The sequence below is a fragment of the Podarcis gaigeae genome, assembly GCF_964106915.1.
Source record: "Podarcis gaigeae genome assembly, chromosome: 12".
Lineage (NCBI taxonomy): Eukaryota > Metazoa > Chordata > Lepidosauria > Squamata > Lacertidae > Podarcis > Podarcis gaigeae.
Window position 1 is genome coordinate 5,059,963 of NC_139688.1, and position 18,188 is coordinate 5,078,150.

Here is an 18,188-nt window from a genome sequence, read left to right on the forward strand (position 1 = left end):
GTTTGTCCCTGTGTCAGTTTCAGTTTATTGGTTACAGTCTTAATATGTTGTCGTCCCCCCCTCCCCGACCGACATAATTACGGTTCCCTCAAAGCAGGAGGGGTTGCGGGAAGAGCCTCTACCTCGCCCAGGGAGGGGAACCGCAGTTGAGCCGTCTTCCGGAGTTCCCCGTCCACGTAGATGTTCACGAGGTTCTGGCCGAAGGGACGGCGGCCCGTGATGTGGACGACATCGACACAGTGCTGTTGTTTTTATTTGGGGGGGGGGGGAGAGAAGAAGGAGGCGTTTATGGGTCCATCGAGCAACATATTCCGCTCAAACAGCACCTGCGCAGTTGAGTACACTGGTATCTTGGTTCTCAAACTTACCGTATTTTTCGCTCCATAAGAAGAGAAGGAGAGTTTGGATTTGATATCCCGCTTTATCACTACCCGAAGGAGTCTCAAAGCGGCTAACATTCTCCTTTCCCTTCCTCCCCTACAACAAACACTCTGAGATGAGTGGGGCTGAGAGACTTCAGAGAAGTGTGACTGGCCCAAGGTCACTCAGCAGCTGCAGGTGGAGGAGCGGGGAAGCGAACCCAGTTCACCAGATTATGAGTCCACCACTCATAACCACTACACCACACTGGCTCCCATAGAGAATAAGCGTCACAAAGCTATGTTTTGGGTTTGTTTGTTTTTTTCAGTGCAATTGATCTGAATTTCCTTCTATCTTATGCAAAAAATCCCAAACCTCAGTTTAGCCAGGGGAAGGCCTATAGCCATGTTCTGAAATTATTGACTACAGTTCATTTTTTGTTGCTCAACCAATTTACAACCTGTCTATAACCTACAGGCTTCAAAGCTGACCAGAGTAACATGCGTGGTCCAGATAATTCGATCTTGACTCAGAGTGAGATTGTGTCTCTCTCTCTCTCTCTCTCTCTCTCTCTCTCTCGGCGTGTGTCTGTATTTCTGCTGCCTATGGTGCTGGAGTAGACTCTTGAGAGTCCCATGGACTGCAAGAAGATCAAACCTCTCCATTCTGAAGGAAATCAGCCCTGAGTGCTCACTGGAAGGACAGATCCTGAAGCTGAGGCTCCAAGACTTTGGCCACCTCATGAGAAGAGAAGACTCCCTGGAAAAGACCCTGAAAGATGGAGGGCACAAGGAGAAGGGGACGACAGAGGACGAGATGGTGGGGCAGTGTTCTGGAAGCTACCAGCATGAGTTTGACCAAACTGCGGGAGGCAGTGGAAGACAGGAGTGCCTGATGTGCTCTGGTCCAGGGGGTCATGAAGAGTCGGACACAACTAAACAACAGCACCACCACCACACTGGCTCTCATAAAAGGTGCACTCCCCCCCCAAAAAAAGTAAGGGGGAATGTCTGTGCGTCTTATGGAGCGAATGCACTGGGCGGCAGAGGGATCCCTTGGCTTCCGCTGCAGTCGCTCGCTGAGGAATGCCTCCACAGCTGGAGCCATGGCTCCTGTCCGTCGCTCGCTGTGAAGCCAGCAGAGCAAGAGCCGCTGACACGCTCTGCGCAGCTCTCGCTTTTCTTGCTTTAAAGCGAGAGCCGCGCAGAGCGTGTCAGCGGCTCTTGCTCTGCTTGCTTTACAATGAGCCGGAAGGAGGGACGGACAGCAACCCCTTCCGCCCCTCCTCCCAGCTGACTGTAATTCAAGCAAAGGGAGCGCCGCTTACATGGCTCCGATCCCGGCGTCTCGTCCTCATCTTTTTGCTCTGGTTTGGGCGTTACCTCAGAGGCGAGGCAAGGCAGCTGCCTGCCACAAGCACACACAAATGTGAGCTTTCCCTTTCTCTTCCTTCCTTCCCTCCCTCACTCTTCCAATATTTGATTCAAAATATTTTTTTTCTTGTTTTCCTCCTCTAAAAACTAGGTACTTCTGCTTTGCTCTGACAACACCAAGAACAACAAAGCTCAGCTTCTTCATGGCTATCATTTGCAGCGGAACGTATCTCACATTTACACCGATAATCCCAATAGGGGCACAGAGGCAGGATTAAGGGCGCCAAGGGATCTAGTTGCAGCCAGGTCTGCTCCAGCCCCTTACTCACCCAGGCTGCATCGTTGAACGGAAACTCTTGCAGGGCCACCGTCATGTATTCCTTTTTGGTGCAGACAGCCACCACCAGCGTCCCGTCGGCTGTGAAGAAGGCCTCAAAGCCCGTTCCGTTGGTGGTGAAGAAGCTGGTGGGGTCGAAGGACAGGGTAGGTTACAAGCTGGCCGGATGGATTTCTCCCTTGCTCACAGGAGCCATACTGAGACCCAGTGCCGGATTTACGTATAAGCTAAACGAGATATAGCTTAGGGCCCCACTCTCTTGGGGCCCTAAAAAAATTAAAGGGAAAAAAAATCTGGATGTACATTTCCAAAATATAAGATAAAATGAAACCTACACCATTTTAAGTTACAGCTTAATACAGTGGTACCTTGGGTTAAGTATTTAATTCGTTCCGGAGGTCTGGTCTTAACCTAAAACTGTTCTTAACCTGAAGCACCACTTTAGCTAATGGAGCCTCCTGCTGCCGCCGTGCCGTTGGAGCACAATTTCTCTTCTCATCCTGAAGCAAAGTTCTTAACCTGAAGCACTATTTCTGGGTTAGCGGAGTCTGTAACATGAAGCGTCTGTAACCCGAGGTACCACTGTAATTATTTCATTATTAATATACTCCTTCTTAATTGTATTTCAGTTCAACAATTACTTGGATAAAATACATATTTTGTTATGTGCAAATGGCTTTAGTTCCCTGTTTAGGGAAGCTTTTAATGTTTGACAGTCTATTGTATTTTAATATTTTGTTGGAAGTCGCCCAGAGTGGCTGGGTATAAATAAAATAAAATAATAATAATAATGTCCATAAATTACCATATAGCATATATTCAACAGTGACAATTTGTTGTTGACAAAGGACAGCTGGACATATAAAGGGCCCTATTACCTTCCGGCCCTGCTGAGACCCCCACACCGAGGGCACCAGGGATCCATAACAGGGTGTTCTTGGGGTTGGGGGAAAACTTTGCAAAACGCAGTCCTTGGCTAGAAGCAGCCGGATCTCAGGCGTCTTGACTGGGCAGATAAATAACGTTAGGAACACACAGAAGTACGCCTGACATCTTCCTTATACAGTGGTACCCTGGTGAAGCAAAGGCTGTAAGGTTTTCAACCGGGGCAATCAGAATAAGATCCACTACAGTGGTACCTCTGGTTAAGTACAGTGGTACCTCGCAAGACGAAATTAATTCGTTCCGCGAGTTTTTTCTTCTTGCGAGTTTTTTGTCTTGCGAAGCACGGTTTCCCATAGGAATGCATTGAAAATCAATCAATGCGTTCCTATGGAAACCGCCTTCAGACCAGGTCCGGGGACAGTCTGTCCCCCGACCTCTTCTGAAGGCTGGGAGGGGGGGGGACAAGGGCTTTTCTTCCCACCGCCAGCGTTCAGAAGGCTGTTCTGAAGGCTGGCGGTGGGAAGAAAAGCCCTTCTCCCCACCTCCTGCCCCGCAAGCTCCGGGGACAGGAGGGCTTCGCTGCTGCCCGCCAGCATTTTAAGATCGACCCGCTGTCCCGGGAAGGCAGGTGGGGGGGAGCAAAGACTTTTGCCCCCCGCCGGCCTTCAGAAGAGGTCCAGGACCTCTTCTGAAGGCCGGCGGAGGGCGAAAGTCTTTGCTCCCGACCGCCAGCATTTTAAAAGAGGTCCCCGGAGATTTCCCTATGGGCTTTCTTCTTGTGAAGCAAGCCCATAGGGAAATTCGTCTGGCGAAGCACCTCGAAAAACGGAAAACTCTTTCTTCTTGCGAGTTTTCCGTCTTGCGAGGCATTCGTCTTGCGAGGTACCAGTGTATTTAATTCGTTCTGGAGGTCCATTCTTAACTTGAAACTTCTCTGGAGGGAAGTCAGGGTTTGTTAGGTCAGAGTTTTTAGGGGTTTTTGAATGTCTTATGTAGATTTTTCAGTTTCATTGTTCTGTATGGGACAATGACAATAAAGATACAGTGGTACCTCAGTTTAAGTACTTAATTCGTTCCGGAGGTCCGTTCTTAACCTGAAACTGTTCTTAACCTGAAGCGCCACTTTAGCTAATGGGCCCTCCCACCACTGCGCGATTTCTGTACTCATCCTGAAGCAAAGTTCTTAACCCAAGCTCCTATTTCTCGGTTAGCGGAGTCTGTAACCTGAAGCGTATGTAACCCAAGGTACCCCTGTATTTGACTATTGATTCAAAACTGCTAAGATGTATTTTATGTAATTGACTTTTCATTTCTATTCTTTGTATATCGTACTGTTGTTTTATCGCTATTGTCAGGGAACTGCCATCGGATCAGGGGGGAGAGGGGAAAAGCTGGATGGATTACAGAGAGCCCCCAAAGATCGTGGGAAGCAGCTCCTCCTCAGCAGAGGAGGAGTGGAGAGGAGCATCAGGGCTCGAAGGACACCATGTCTGGGCAAAGCGGGGAGGAGAGAGGTCCGCCGTTACCCACGCCCTCCCTGCGCAGTAAGCTCTCGCGCGGAGAGGGGAGGCGCAGACTGGGCGTCAAGAAACTACTTTGCTGGGGAAGGTTTAAGGACCGCCCACTCACGGATTCTGCCAGTGAATGAGCCAGCCACAGGAGAGTGGCGTCTGGACAGATAAAGTTCTAGGAGTCTTGGCTGACCACAAACTTGACATGAGCCAACAGTGTGACGCGGCAGCTAAAAAAGCCAATGCAATTCTGGGCTGCATCAATAGGAGTATAGCATCTAGATCAAGGGAAGTAATAGTGCAGCTGTATTCTGCTCTGGTCAGACCTCATCTGGAGTACTGTGTCCAGTTCTGGGCACCACAGTTCAAGAAGGACACTGACAAACTGGAACGTGTCCAGAGGAGGGCAACCAAAATGGTCAAAGGACTGGAAACGATGCCTTATGAGGAACGGCTAAGGGAGCTGGGCATGTTTAGCCTGGAGAAGAGGAGGTTAAGGGGTGATATGATAGCCATGTTCAAATATATAAAAGGATGTCACATAGAGGAGGGAGAAAGGTTGTTTTCTGCTGCTCCAGAGAAGTGGACACGGAGCAATGGATCCAAACTACAAGAAAGAAGATTCCACCTAAACATTAGGAAGAACTTCCTGACAGTAAGAGCTGTTTGACAGTGGAATTTGCTGCCAAGGAGTGTGGTGGAGTCTCCTTCTTTGGAGGTCTTTAAGCAGAGGCTTGACAACCATATGTCAGGAGTGCTCTGATGGTGTTTCCTGCTTGGCAGGGGGTTGGACTCGATGGCCCTTGTGGTCTCTTCCAACTCTAGGATTCTATGATTCTAAGTTTATTTTGGCATCCAAAGCAAGGCTTTGCACCCGCGCAGGGAGGCATTTGCCTGCTTGCTCTCGAGCAACCCCTTGGAACCTTTACAGCTATGGTCGATGGCTGACGCAAATCAAGATTCATTCATTCATTCCGCCCCCAACCGAACCCAGCCAGATTTCCGCTGCCCCCTTCCGACCGACCTGTACAGCTGTTTCCGCTTCAGCCTGGCCGTTTCCTCCGGGAAGTCCTTGGCCTCTTCGACGAGGCACACCCAGGCGTGGAAGGCGAAGCCGCTCCCGGGCCACTTCTGGATGGAAGGCACCATAATCCCCGCCATGCTGGGCGTGAGGTCGAAATACTGCAGCGCTCGCTCGGCGCCATCATTCCTGGCCATCCCAGAGAGGGCCCGGATGACTTGCACGGTGTAGGGGTGCGGCCCCTTGCCCTGCTCGGTCCGGAGGAGCTTCAGGAGCTGCCTCAGTTCCCCCGGCCGGATGGAGAGGCCACCCAAGACCTGTGGCCAGATAAGTTGGCAAAAATGAAAAAAATCAGGTGATATATTTTTTTTTAAAAAAAATAATTTTTATTAAATTTTCATTTGACAAACCAATCATATCACATGAATTCCAAATTATACCAATACACAATAAATTCCAAATATTTAACCAAAGTTTAATTTTTTGTTGGGGGTACCCATGTTTCAAGTTCAGAAAGGGTCCAATCATCTCATATTCCTGCTGCTTCGATGTTCACAAATTGGGTGATAATAAGTGTAAGAGAATGACTGGAACATTAAACCACATGTGGTGGCCATGTCCGGAAACTAAGAAATATTTGAATATGATACATGAGGAAAATAAAAAGCTAATAAAAACATCACATAATAAAAGAGCAGAATCATACTTATTAGGAATTTTGAATGGTGAGATCCCGAATGACAAAATTAATATTTGACCTGTACGCGACAACAGAAGCGAGAATGTTAATAGCCAATAATTAGAAAGGGAATTACGTCCCAACCAAAGAAGAATGGCTGAATAAATTATGTGAATACTTGGAATTAGCAAAGCTGACTGATTTGATAAAACCAAAACCAAAAAATATAATCCAGAAACAACGGAAATGTTTAAATGATTATTTATGTAGACAAAGATTAAGTGTAAGGTATTGGTTGTGCTTAGAATAGATTGATGAAAGATTTGGAAAACTTATTGATTAGAATTATTTGTATGAGACTGTATGGGAAAAATACGGAATAACAGTTACAATCTTGCTTAAAATGTATAAAGGAAGTGCAGTGTAAGCGATGGAAGTCAACCAATGAAATTTTATTATTGAGGTATTTGAAGAATAAATTTGGAAGAAATTCTTCCAACTTTTCTTCTTCCAATTTTTCTTCTTATTTTTTCTTTATCTTTTCTTTCTTTTTTCTTTTTTGTTCTTTTTATATACAGTGCTACCTCGGGATAAGTACTTAATTCGTTCCGGAAGTCCGTACTTAACCTGAAACTGTTCTTAACCTGAAGCACCACTTTAGCTAAGGGGGCTTCCCGCTGCCGCCGTGCAATCTCTGTTCTCATCCTGAAGCAAAGTTCTTAACCCGAGGTACTATTTCTGGGTTAGCGGAGTCTGTAACCTGTAGCGTCTGTACCCTGAAGCGTATGTAACCTGAGGTACAGTGGTGCCTCGCAAGACGAAATTAATTCGTTCCGCGAGTTGTGTCGTCTAGCGATTTTTTCGTCTTGCGGAGCGCGGATTCCCTGGGTATTAACGGCTTTAAGAAAAAGGAAACAAACTCGCAAGATGTTTTCGTCTTGCGAAGCAAGCCCATAGGAAAAACCGTCTTGCGAAGCAATGCAAAAAGCGAAAAACCCTTTCGTCTTGCGCGTTTTTCGTCTTGCGAGGCATTCGTCTTGCGAGGTACCACTGTACCACTGTATATGTGTGCTATTCTCTGAAATATGTATGTATGTATGTATTTGCAGTAGTTTGCTTGTATTTTGTAATAATTATGTTAAATAAAATTTAGTAATAATAATAATAATAATAATAATAATAAAGACCTGCAGGAGGTGGAGGAGGTTCTCGGAGCATTTGGGATCCAGCTCCTGCCCCGTGGCACACAGGGCATCCAGCAGACAGCTCACCATCCCTGCCTTGACGCAGGTGGTACGGTTCTGCAGCGAGGCATCGCAGATCTTCTTGAGCCACTCAGAGAGGAAGATCTGGAGCTCCCGGGACTTCAGTTCTGGAATCCACATGATCAGGATCAAAAGGGGCTGCTCGTTGTGGATCAGGCGTGCGGGGCAAGAGCTGTGGTCACCTTCGACGGCCTGAAGTGGGGGCGGGGGGGAGAGTCAAGTTGTAATCTTTTTTTTAAAAATAATATTTTTTATTAAATTTTCTGTTTTACAATTTAAAATACAGTCATGCCTTGGAAGTCAAACGGAATCCGTTCCGGAAGTTTGTTCAACTTCCAAAACGTTCAAAAACCAAATCGCAGCTTCCTGCAGCCAATCAGAAGCCGTGTCGGACGTCCGGGTTCCAAAGAACGTTCAAAAACCGGAACGATCACTTCCGGTTTTCGATTGCCAAAACATTAGACTCCCGAGGCATTTGAAAACCAAGGTACGACTGTAATACACCCAAGTAGTCAATACTGGCTCTCATTAACCTAATTGGCAGCTATTTTGCATCTGTATGTAGCAGAAATAATGCGAGGTATTTAAATACTGACAATTCAATTTAAGAAAAGCTCATTAATTCATTTCCCCTTTCTTTCTTTAATGAGCATCTTTATACTGTGTAAGAAGTGATAATTTTCTCTCTTTATAATTCCATCTGTGTACTCTTATATCGTTGTTTGTAGCCCTGTCGGACGTTTGGCTTCCAAGAGAACAGTAAAAAAAAACCAGAACACTCACTTCCGTGTCTGCGGCGTTTGGGAGCCAAAATGTTCAGGAACTAAGCTGTTTGATTTCCAAGGTACAACTGTACTAATTTAAACATCCTTAAAATACCAATGACTTCCTTTCCTCTCTTTCCATGGTTCATTTTGCATAACAAAAATCCCTGCAAATTTTACGAACGCTAAAACATTCAGCATTCCATTATTGCACCCATCAAAACTTATTTACAGTGGTACCTTGGGTTAAGTACTTAATTCGTTCTGGAGGTCTGTTCTGAACCTGAAACTGTTCTGAACCTGAAGCACCACTTTAGCTAATGGGGCCTCCTGCTGCTGCCAGACCACCGAAGCACGATTTCTGTTCTCATCCTGAAGCAAAGTTCTTTTTTTTTTTAAGGTTTCCATTACTTATTTTTCATTAACTTACTTCCCAGACCTCCTCATACCTCCCTTTTTTGTATTCCAATTCAAATTGTTAGTTCAGCAAATCCTTATCAATAAGTTTTAACCTATTTCTAAACCTTTTTTTTTTTCATATTCTCTTAAAGCATTACAGCTGGAAACCACTTAATTTCTGTCCGACATCATTCTAACATTCATTAATTTTGCAATATTTCTGTAAATAGTCTTTAAATTTCTTCCAATCTTCTTCCGCCGACTCTTCTCCCTGGTCTCGGATTCTGCCAGTGAAGCAAAGTTCTTAACCCGAGGTAATATTTCTGGGTTAGCGGAGTCTGTAACCTGAAGCGTATGTAACCTGAGGTACCACTGTAATTATTCCTGTAATTATCCCCGTCGCGGAGATTCGAACCGCCAACCTTCTGATCGGCAAGTCCTAGGCTCTGTGGTTTAGCCCACAGCGCCACCCACGTCCCAACCTGGAGGTAGCCTGTCTGAATTGTGCATTGCTTTCTGAATTATGCATTGTTTTCTAACGATTTGTTGGGTCTCTGGACTGTAATAAAGATTGATTGATTGATTGATTGATTGATTGATTGATATTACGCCTTTCATGCAACTGAACTGTGGACAGATCCTGCTTAGCTTTGCCAACGTGCTGGCAGATTTTAATTCTATCTTGTCAAAAAGATCTCACCATGTTGAGGAGTTCCTGCAGCAGTTTCTTGGTTGGCTGACTCTGGCTCTTCAGAACTTCATATAAGTGAGGATAGCCAATTCTTTCTTTGAACACCTCCTGAAAAATGCAGGCAGCCGTTAAGGATTAGTGAGAGGAGATCACGCCATTAGTTCCTGAATTCCCACCCAAAGCAAACTGGGGAGGGGGAATTAGAGAGAAGAGGCTCAAACTTTTCTATTCTGCTTCAGGTACGATTTGGGATATCTCGTTCCATTACCCTGACTTCCACGTACGCATTTGCCGGGAGCTTATGTGATTAAGAAACAACATGAAAACAGCACAGAATTCAGCTGGCCAAGGCAAAAGTGGGTAAACAGCGATTTGTTTCGTGTTTGAGCTCTTTCTTAGGTAGCAAAAATTATATCCTGGCTTGATTGTAACCAAACCCCTTTAAGCAGTTTACAGGAAGTGTTGAAATTGTCAGTGAAAACAAATACTTCTAAATATTTAAGTGATCGTTCAGATTAGCAGCAAAAGATTTAAACGTCCAAGCATCTGTGCGTTTGGGTTTTATGCGGCAGCTGTAGCAGGGCTAAGTCTACAGATCAAATTGGTCGGATGGGTGCAAAAGGGGTAAGGCAATCCCACAAGCTTTCAGCATGTAGACTGTTCAAAGATTAAACAAAACACAAAAAGAGTGTCAAATTCAGTTAAAGCTAAAGAAGTCAGTGGAATAAAATCAGTGTAAAGTTGAACATCTATACAGAAACTATTCAGGTGGAGAAGGCGAGGGAGAAAGTTGTTGTTGAACCTCAAGTAATACAAGTGGAGAGAGCCCCAGCCTTACAGAGGCAATTTGATGAATATAAGTTGTTGCCTTCTATGACTGAATTTAGAGAAAGTCAGATTCTGAGGACTGGAGCCCTGCTTGGACTGGAGAAGGAAAGTTGGATAGATTCCCTCATGCAGGGATGTACTGACTTTTGGGACCTGGACTTGGGTCAGGAGGAGATTGGAGTTGTGGGGACCTTCAGTTCTGGAGGGACTTTGAAACACGTCCTAAAATATCTTCTGGACTTTAGTTTTAATTACGGAGATTTGGCTGACCTGTCGAGAAGGAGCAAAAATATTGCTAGGTTGGAGCTTCCCTCAGCATCAAAGGAAGGAAATTAAGAACAAGATCAGCAGAAGACAAAGTAAAGTGCAGGTATAAATACGAATAAGATCTGCAGAAGGGACTTGGAAGAGAATTAAGAGCCTCGGACAGAAGATCACCAGGTTGATGGACCATATGGATTTGACGGAAAGGACTGGCAGAATCCGGGACCAGGGAGAAGAGACGGTGGAAGAAGATTGGAAGAAGACTAAAGTTTATTTATAGAAATATTGTAAAATTAATGAGTGCTAGAAAAATGTTGGAATGAAATTACATGGCTTTAGTAGAAATGTTATAAGGAGTTAAGTACAAATAAGTATTATGGTTAAGTACAAGTAGGTATTATGGCTAAAATAAGTTAAGATAATTATATGACAGAAAATAGAGAAAGATGGAAAGGAATTGCTGAAACAATTAATAGAAGCGGAATACAAAAAGTGAGGTGAGAGGAGGTCGAGGAAAAGAGGGAATGAAAGATAAGGTATTGAAATGGTATGATGTATGTTTTTAAATTGTTTTTGTTTTCTTAGGTTTAGTTTAATGTGTTAATGTTGTGTTGTGTATTGTTTATTGTATTGTATTTTCTTTCTTTTGTTTTTTCTTTTTCTTTTTTCTTCTTTTCCGTAAGGTCTAACAATAATAAATATTATTTAAAAATAAAAATAAAATCAGTGTAAAGTTGGAAAGCCCTTTGCCGGTCACCAAGAGGCTCCCAACTCGAAAAAGAGACCTTAGTTGCTTCTCATGTTTTGTTTTTGTTTGTGGCAAGTATGAATAATAAAGTGAGCATTCAAATCTAGGTAGGATATATTGTGGGGTATTAAGAGGAATAGATCATCCATCTCCAGCCAGCCTAGATTTTAGGACTTCGGAAGAACTTTACAGAAGTTCACATGCAAAACACACCGCCCACTTTCAAAACGGCCAACGCCTGGAGTAGATCCACATAAATTAACTTGGGTGCCTTCATTTGAATGGGTCTATTCTGAGTATTAGTTCAGGCATAGGCAAACTCGGCCCTCTAGATGTTTTGATACTACAGTTCCCATCATCCCTGACCACTGGTTCTGTTAGCTAGGGATGATGGGAGTTGTAGTCCCAAAACATCTGGAGGGCCGTGTTTGCCTACGCCTGATCTAGTTGAACACAGCCCTATCTCTTTAGGTTCCTAGACGCTGACTCTGTTCTACAAAGCCCAGATCAGAATCTTAAGTGAGAATGTATCTGAGACTCCAGACCCAAATTGGGCGGGACACCCCAGAATTACAGAAGACACCCCAGTTTCGCACTGGATCCCGGGATGTCCCATTTTGGATCTTGTGAAAACGCGGCCCCGGAAGACAGGCATCCCGATTTTCCTCTGCGGGATGTTAGAGGGTGTGAGACTCTAATCGCATCTTTGTTTAAATAATCTTGTTAAAGGAAAGAGGATAATTCCTCCAGTCGCTGCCAGCAGTGTTATCTCAAGCACTGTACTTCCCCCATGGAAAAACACAGGCAGGTAACTGGTGGGGAATTTGGTACTGCACACAACATTTTCAAGTTTCTAGCTGTCATGATTCAAGAAAATGGATCTTGCCTTCTGTGGGTATCAAACGAAGCCACGTCTTGACAATAATATACCAAAGTGTCTTTCAAACCACATGCAGAGAGCTGTGAGAACTCACACCTTTTCCTCCTTGGACTACAAATGCATTTTCAGTAAATATTTTAGATACTTTTCCTCTGGCAACAGGGTTGCTGAGGCTGCTACCTGTCTTCCTAGTTATCTCCTGCTTGGACGCAATGCGTTCTACGTGGGGCAACCTTTGAAGGTGACCCGGAAACTGCAATTAATCCAGAATGCGGCAGCTAGACTGGTGACTGGCAGCGGCCGCCGAGACCACATAACACCAGTCTTGAAAGACCTACACTGGCTCCCAGTATGTTTCCGAGCACAATTCAAAGTGTTGGTGCTGACCTTTAAAGCCCTAAATGGCCTCAGTCCTGTATATCTGAAGGAGCGTTTCCACCTCCATCGTTCTGCCCGGACACTGAGGTCCAGCTACGAGGGCCTTCTGGCGGTTCCCTCCCTGCAAGAAGCCAAGTTACAGGGAACCAGGCAGAGGTCCTTCTTGGTGGTGGCTCCCGCCTTGTGGAATGCCTTCCCACCAGATGTCCAAGAGAACAACAACTACAAGACTTTTAGAAGACATCTGAAAGCAGCCCTGCTCAGGGAAGCTTTAAATGTGTGACATTTTAATGTATTTTTAATCTTTGTTGAAAGCCACCCAGAGTGGCTGGGGAAACCCAGCCAGATGGGCGGGATACAAATAATTATTTATTATTATTATTATTATTATTATTATTATTATTATTATTATTATTATTATTCCTATGTCTCCAGCTTTAGCTGTATCTATTATTATTTATTGCATTCTTCTCCCACTTTCTTTTCCTCCAAGGAGCTCAAGCTTGCATACATAGTTCTCCCATTTAATCCTAACAACAACCCTGAGAGGTAGTTGAGGCTGAGAAGCAGAGACCGGCCCAAGATCACCCAGTGAGATGCTTGGCCAAGAGGGGATTCAAACCCTGGTCTCCCAGGTCCTAGTCTGACGCTCTAACCACTGCGCCACACTGTCTCTCTTGCTGCTCATCCTGTGTTCCCTATTTTACAAAAAAAATATGGTCCCAAGAGGCAAGGAATGTGTGTCCCTTACCTTGGCCGAAGGAGAGTTGCTCATGATAGATGTGAGCACTCCGATAGCGTGGATGGGAATGGCGTCAGAGTTGTTGTCGAAAACCTGAAGGCGAAAAGGAAAGAGGCAGGTGAGAAATCAAGACCCAACATCTGTCTACCTGGCAGGGTGGAAAATCTCGGATGCGATGGGCCGCCCAACTTCTTAAGCTCTCCCAAGATGGCTTCCCTTACCCTCGAGCGAATACCGTCTCGTAAACAGACTGTACAGTGGTACCTCGGGTTAAGTACTTAATTCGTTCCGGAGGTCCGTTCTTTACCTGATACTGTTCTTAACCTGAAGCACCACTTTAGCTAATGGGGCCTCCTGCTGCCGCCGTGGCACCGCCGTGCGATTTCTGTTCTCATCCTCAAGCAAAGTTCTTAACCTTTAGCACTATTTCTGGGTTAGCGGAGTCTGTAACCTGAAGCGTATATAACCTGAAGCGTATGTAACCCGAGGTACCACTGTAATGGCGACTGCTGCCCTGGGTTCCTGGTTTCTGTTTAGTTCTTTGATAAGCCTAACAAGGACGCTGCAAGAATTTGAGCCGCTCTGCTTTCAAGGCAGGGACAGCAGAGAGTTCAAAGCAAGGGAGGAAAGTGAGGTGCTTAAATCTGATGAAGTAGAAGGAGGGTTTGGGCATGCAGACCTTCCCACTACAACATTAAGCAGCGGCACATATCACAAAAAGCAGGCGCATTAAATTAACGTCGCAAGGCACATCAGAGGCACGGGCAAAAGAGACATTAGCAGAGGGGCAGAGAAGGTTTTACTATGGCTGTTTGCTGCCCTGGACTCCTTTGGGAAGATAGAGAAATAAACTAAACTCTCAAAAACAGTGTTTCTGTTCCACCGTATTGTCCTCTGCTTGGAAGCGGCAAATCGTGACCCACGCACACGCAGACGCGGGTTGCGTTCACCTCAGGATGCGAACGGGGCTCCAGAACGGATCCCGTTCGCATCCAGAGGTACCACTGTCCCAGAATTTTAGAAGACATCTGAAGGCAGCCCTGTTTAGGGAAGCTTTTAATAGACTATTCTATTTTAATATTCTGTTGGAAGGTGCCCAGAGTGGCTGGGGAAGCCCAGCCAGATGGGCGAGGTATAAATAAATAAGTTGTTGTTGTTGTTGTTGTTGTTGTTGTTGTTGTTGTTGTTGTTGCTGCTGTTGTTGTTATTATTATTATTATTATTATTATTCCAAGGCCTCATTTTTGGCCAATCTGTTCTTGATCTTCAAGTCACCGTCTCACCCCGTGCGGGACACGTAATATCTCAATTACATGTCGGCAGTCTCTTTTGCGCGCAAAATTGGCAGCGTGGATTTTCAGAAGTCATTACAACACACACAAACACACACAGAGGAGAACCTCCTAAACCAATGCCACGAACTAAGTTAGGAAAAAGGGATCTGAAAATCCACATGAAATGGGAAATAAGTCTTTGAAACGTCTGCAAAGAGAAGAGGCTGCAGTAGGGTTCGCTGACGGCAGAACTGGAAGGGCAGATGGAACGACAGGATGAACCGGGACCCTAACCCTAACCCATTACTCAGACGGGCATTGGGGGCATAATTCTGGACTCCTTACAAACTCCCTCCCTCCCTCTCCAAGTCTCACAGCAAGAATTGCCAGGGCTGCCCTGCTTATATAGTGGAAATACAACATAAACGCAATAGAGCAGTACAGTGGTACCTCGGGTTAAGAACTTAATTTGTTCTGGAGGTCCGTTCTTAAGCTGAAACTGTTCTTAACCTGAAGCACCACTTTAGCTAATGGGGCGATTTCTGTTCTCATCCAGAAGCAAAGTTCTTAACCCGAGGTACTATTTCTGGGTTAGCGGAGTCTGTGACCCAAAGCGTCTGTAACCTGAAGCATATGTAACCCGAGGTACCACTGTAATAATAATAATTTATTTATACCGTGCCCATCTGGCTGGGTTTCCCCAGCCACTGTGGGTGGCTCCCAACAGAATATTATTAATAATAATAAAGCAACAAAACATCAGTCATTAAAAACCTCCCTAAACAGGTCTACCTTCAGATGTCATCTAAAAGTTAGATAGTTGTTTATTTCCTTGACATGTGACGGGAGGGCGTTCCAAAGGGCGGGGCCACCACCGAGAAGGCCCTCCGCCTAGTTCCCTGTAGCTTCACTTCTCGCAGTGAAGGAACCGCCAGAATTTGCAGCTCCTGAAACAACTATCTTTCAAAATGCACCACCTCTGAATCTTGGCGTGCAGTTCTCCAGACAAAATAATGCGTACAAAAATGCACTATATACCATATTTTTCGCTCTATAAGACGCACCAGACCATAAGACGCACCTAGTTTTTGGAGGAGGAAAACAAGAAAAAAATAATTCTGAATCTCAGAAACCAGAACAGCAAGAGGGATTGCTGCACAGCGAAAGCAGCGATCCCTCTTCCTGTTCTGGTTTCTGGGATAGCTGCGCAGCCTGCATTCGCTCCATAAGACGCACACACATTTCCCCTTACTTTTTAGGAGGGGAAAAGTGAGTCTTATAGAGCAAAAAATACGGTACATATTTTTGGGAAGGGTGCATAACACGCATCGGTTAGTGAAGACAAAAGGAAACCGGATTCTGGTAGCAGGCGATGCTGAAGCAGTCTAACACCTTTCAAATCAACCTTGCAAATCGGAAACCAGGGAAGCAGTGAGATGGAGGTGGGAGTGCACACATTAATTTGAATCGGCCAGCCAGCGGAGTCAAATTCTAGTCCAAAAACGAGCAGGGAAAGATACTAACGGCTTCTTGGTTTGGAAAGGCAGCTCCTATAATTAAGCCGTCCGGCAAGACTCCAAGCTGTGAATCCTTTTCAGCTGCCTAACCTGCGGGGCTGATGGCACCTTCCTTTTCTTAAGAGATTACCCTCTGCGACTTCCCCTCCCAAACAGGCTTTTTTTCTGGGACATACTGATGCATTTTCTGAAAGGTTTGGGAGTCGACGATGCCAACTTCTAAAGAGCCTTTATCCGTTTCCACGGCTACAGAGGATGATGGCTATTGGCAAGTCAGGGATGCTGCCGCAGAGCTGGGGCAAAACCACGGCTGTCAACTTACAGATTTGAAAATAAGGGACCAGCAGCCTCAAAAATAAGGGATCAGCAGCCAAAATAAGGGATTTTAGTCAACCAGCAGCCAAACGAAGCCTCAAGCGGTGGATCCCACAGCGCAGCAACCAGGCAAAGGGGATGCAGCAAGGAAAGCCACCGTCACCTCTCTGCTGGGAAGCGCTGAGCAAAGGCGAGTCCCCAGGCAACGTGGCCGATTTCATCGGCACAAGGCATGCAAGCTCCACCCCCCAGTCGTTCTTAGGCTCCTTATTGGATGAGCAACGCAGCCAAGCAACACAGTTGGAGCCTCCCTCCTCCCTGGGAGGGAGGGAGAGGAGCTGCTTCCTTTGAAACCCGGGAGATTTAAGGGACATCATCAATAAGGGACAGCAGCGGGACACGGCGCTGGGATAAGGGAGTTTCCCGCCAAATAAGGGACGGTTGACAGCTATGGCCAGGACCACTCTGGGGAAGGAGAAATCGGCTTACGGCTTGTAAGGAAGCCGCTGGGGGTTGCATCAAGACTGCGAGGACACAATTGCAACCACGGTTTCCTCCTAAGAACCTGAGATGAGGCTACAGGGTCAGGCCAATGTCCTATCTGGTCCAGCTTTGCGTTCTCAAAGTGGCCAACCAGATGTCTATGGGAAGCCCATGCCCACCAACATTCCTCAGATGAAAATAGGGACATTTCTCACTTTCCCCCATTTTTGTTCCCGCTCTCCTCCTTCTTTCTTCCTCTCCTGCTCTCCAGTAGCCGCTACGAGCTGCCCAAGGGAGGACGGCAGTGGTAGTCATGGAGAGGTCAAGGAGAGGCAATAATAATAATAGTAGTAGTAGTAGTAGTAGTAATAATAATAATAAATTTTTATTTATACCCCGCCCTTCCCGGTTCAGAAAACCAGGCTCAGGGTGGCTAACAACAAATTTAAAACAGTTGATGCAACAAAAAACAGCATAAAATACAGTATAAAACGTGAATAGCGATAAATTCAGAATTCAAAAATCAATTTAGGGGGGAAATACATCCAATAAACATTAGATGGCTAGCTGGCTAAATTAGTCCTACTTGGGCCAGCAAGGAGACCAGGGGAGAATTAGCTGTGGGATCCCAGAGCAGGTAATCTTCATAAAAAGGGGAGGGGAGGGAAGGAAGAGGAATAAAAGATCAGGCTAAGTTCAAATTGAAAACCAGGCGGAAGAGCTCTGTCTTACAGGCCCTGTGGAAGGAAGTTAAATCCTGAAGGGCCCTGGTCTCATGGGACAGAGCAGTCCACCAGGACGGAGCCACCACTGAGAAGGCCCTGGCCCTGGTGGAGGATAGTCTGACTTCCTTAGGGCCCGGGACCTCTAAGCTATGGTTGTTCATGGACCTTAATGTCCTCTGTGGGGCAGACCAGGAGAGGCGGTCCCGTAAATACGAGGGCCCTAAGCCACATAAAGGGCTTTAAATGGGATGCTCCTTCGCTGCCGCTAACTAGAACAAGCACTGGCTCATCCTCTTCCCTGAGCTTGGCGGCGGCAGCACTGGAGCAGGAAATAGGGACATTCTGGGATCAAATCAGAAGCCAGGATAGGATACAGAATTCTGGGACTGTCTCTGGAAAATCAGGCACAAAAGAAGGAGGACAAAACTAAGTTAAAGGCAGCAGAAACCGATCAGGTTTTATTGACTACCGTAGGAGCAAAATGCAGTGGTACCTTGGAAGTCGAACGGAATCCGTTCCAGAAGTCTGTCTGACTTCCAAAATGTTCGGGAACCAAGACGCAGCTTCCGATTGGCTGCAGGAGGCTCCTGCAGCCAATCGGAAGCAGTGTGGGACATTCGGGTTCCAAAGAACGTTTGAAAACCGGAACAATCCTTTCCGGTTTTCGATCGTCTGGGAGCCAAAACATTAGACCCCAGAGGCATTTGAAAACCAAGGTACGACTGTAATACACCAAAGTAGTCAATATT

General features: G+C 45.7%; 1 protein-coding gene across 1 annotated transcript in view; it reads right to left on the reverse strand.

Annotated features, from left to right (window-relative positions):
- Positions 1-18,188, reverse strand: part of NBEAL2 (neurobeachin like 2) — a 216,620-nt gene that overhangs the window by 73,232 nt on the left and 125,200 nt on the right. The window contains exons 12-17 of the mRNA XM_083703871.1: positions 13,135-13,218; positions 9,295-9,393; positions 7,354-7,623; positions 5,491-5,804; positions 2,063-2,195; positions 123-242 (exon numbers count right to left, since the gene is read on the reverse strand). Of these exons, the coding sequence (XP_083559997.1) occupies positions 123-242; positions 2,063-2,195; positions 5,491-5,804; positions 7,354-7,623; positions 9,295-9,393; positions 13,135-13,218 (1,020 nt within the window). The remainder of the gene's footprint in view (positions 1-122; positions 243-2,062; positions 2,196-5,490; positions 5,805-7,353; positions 7,624-9,294; positions 9,394-13,134; positions 13,219-18,188) is intronic.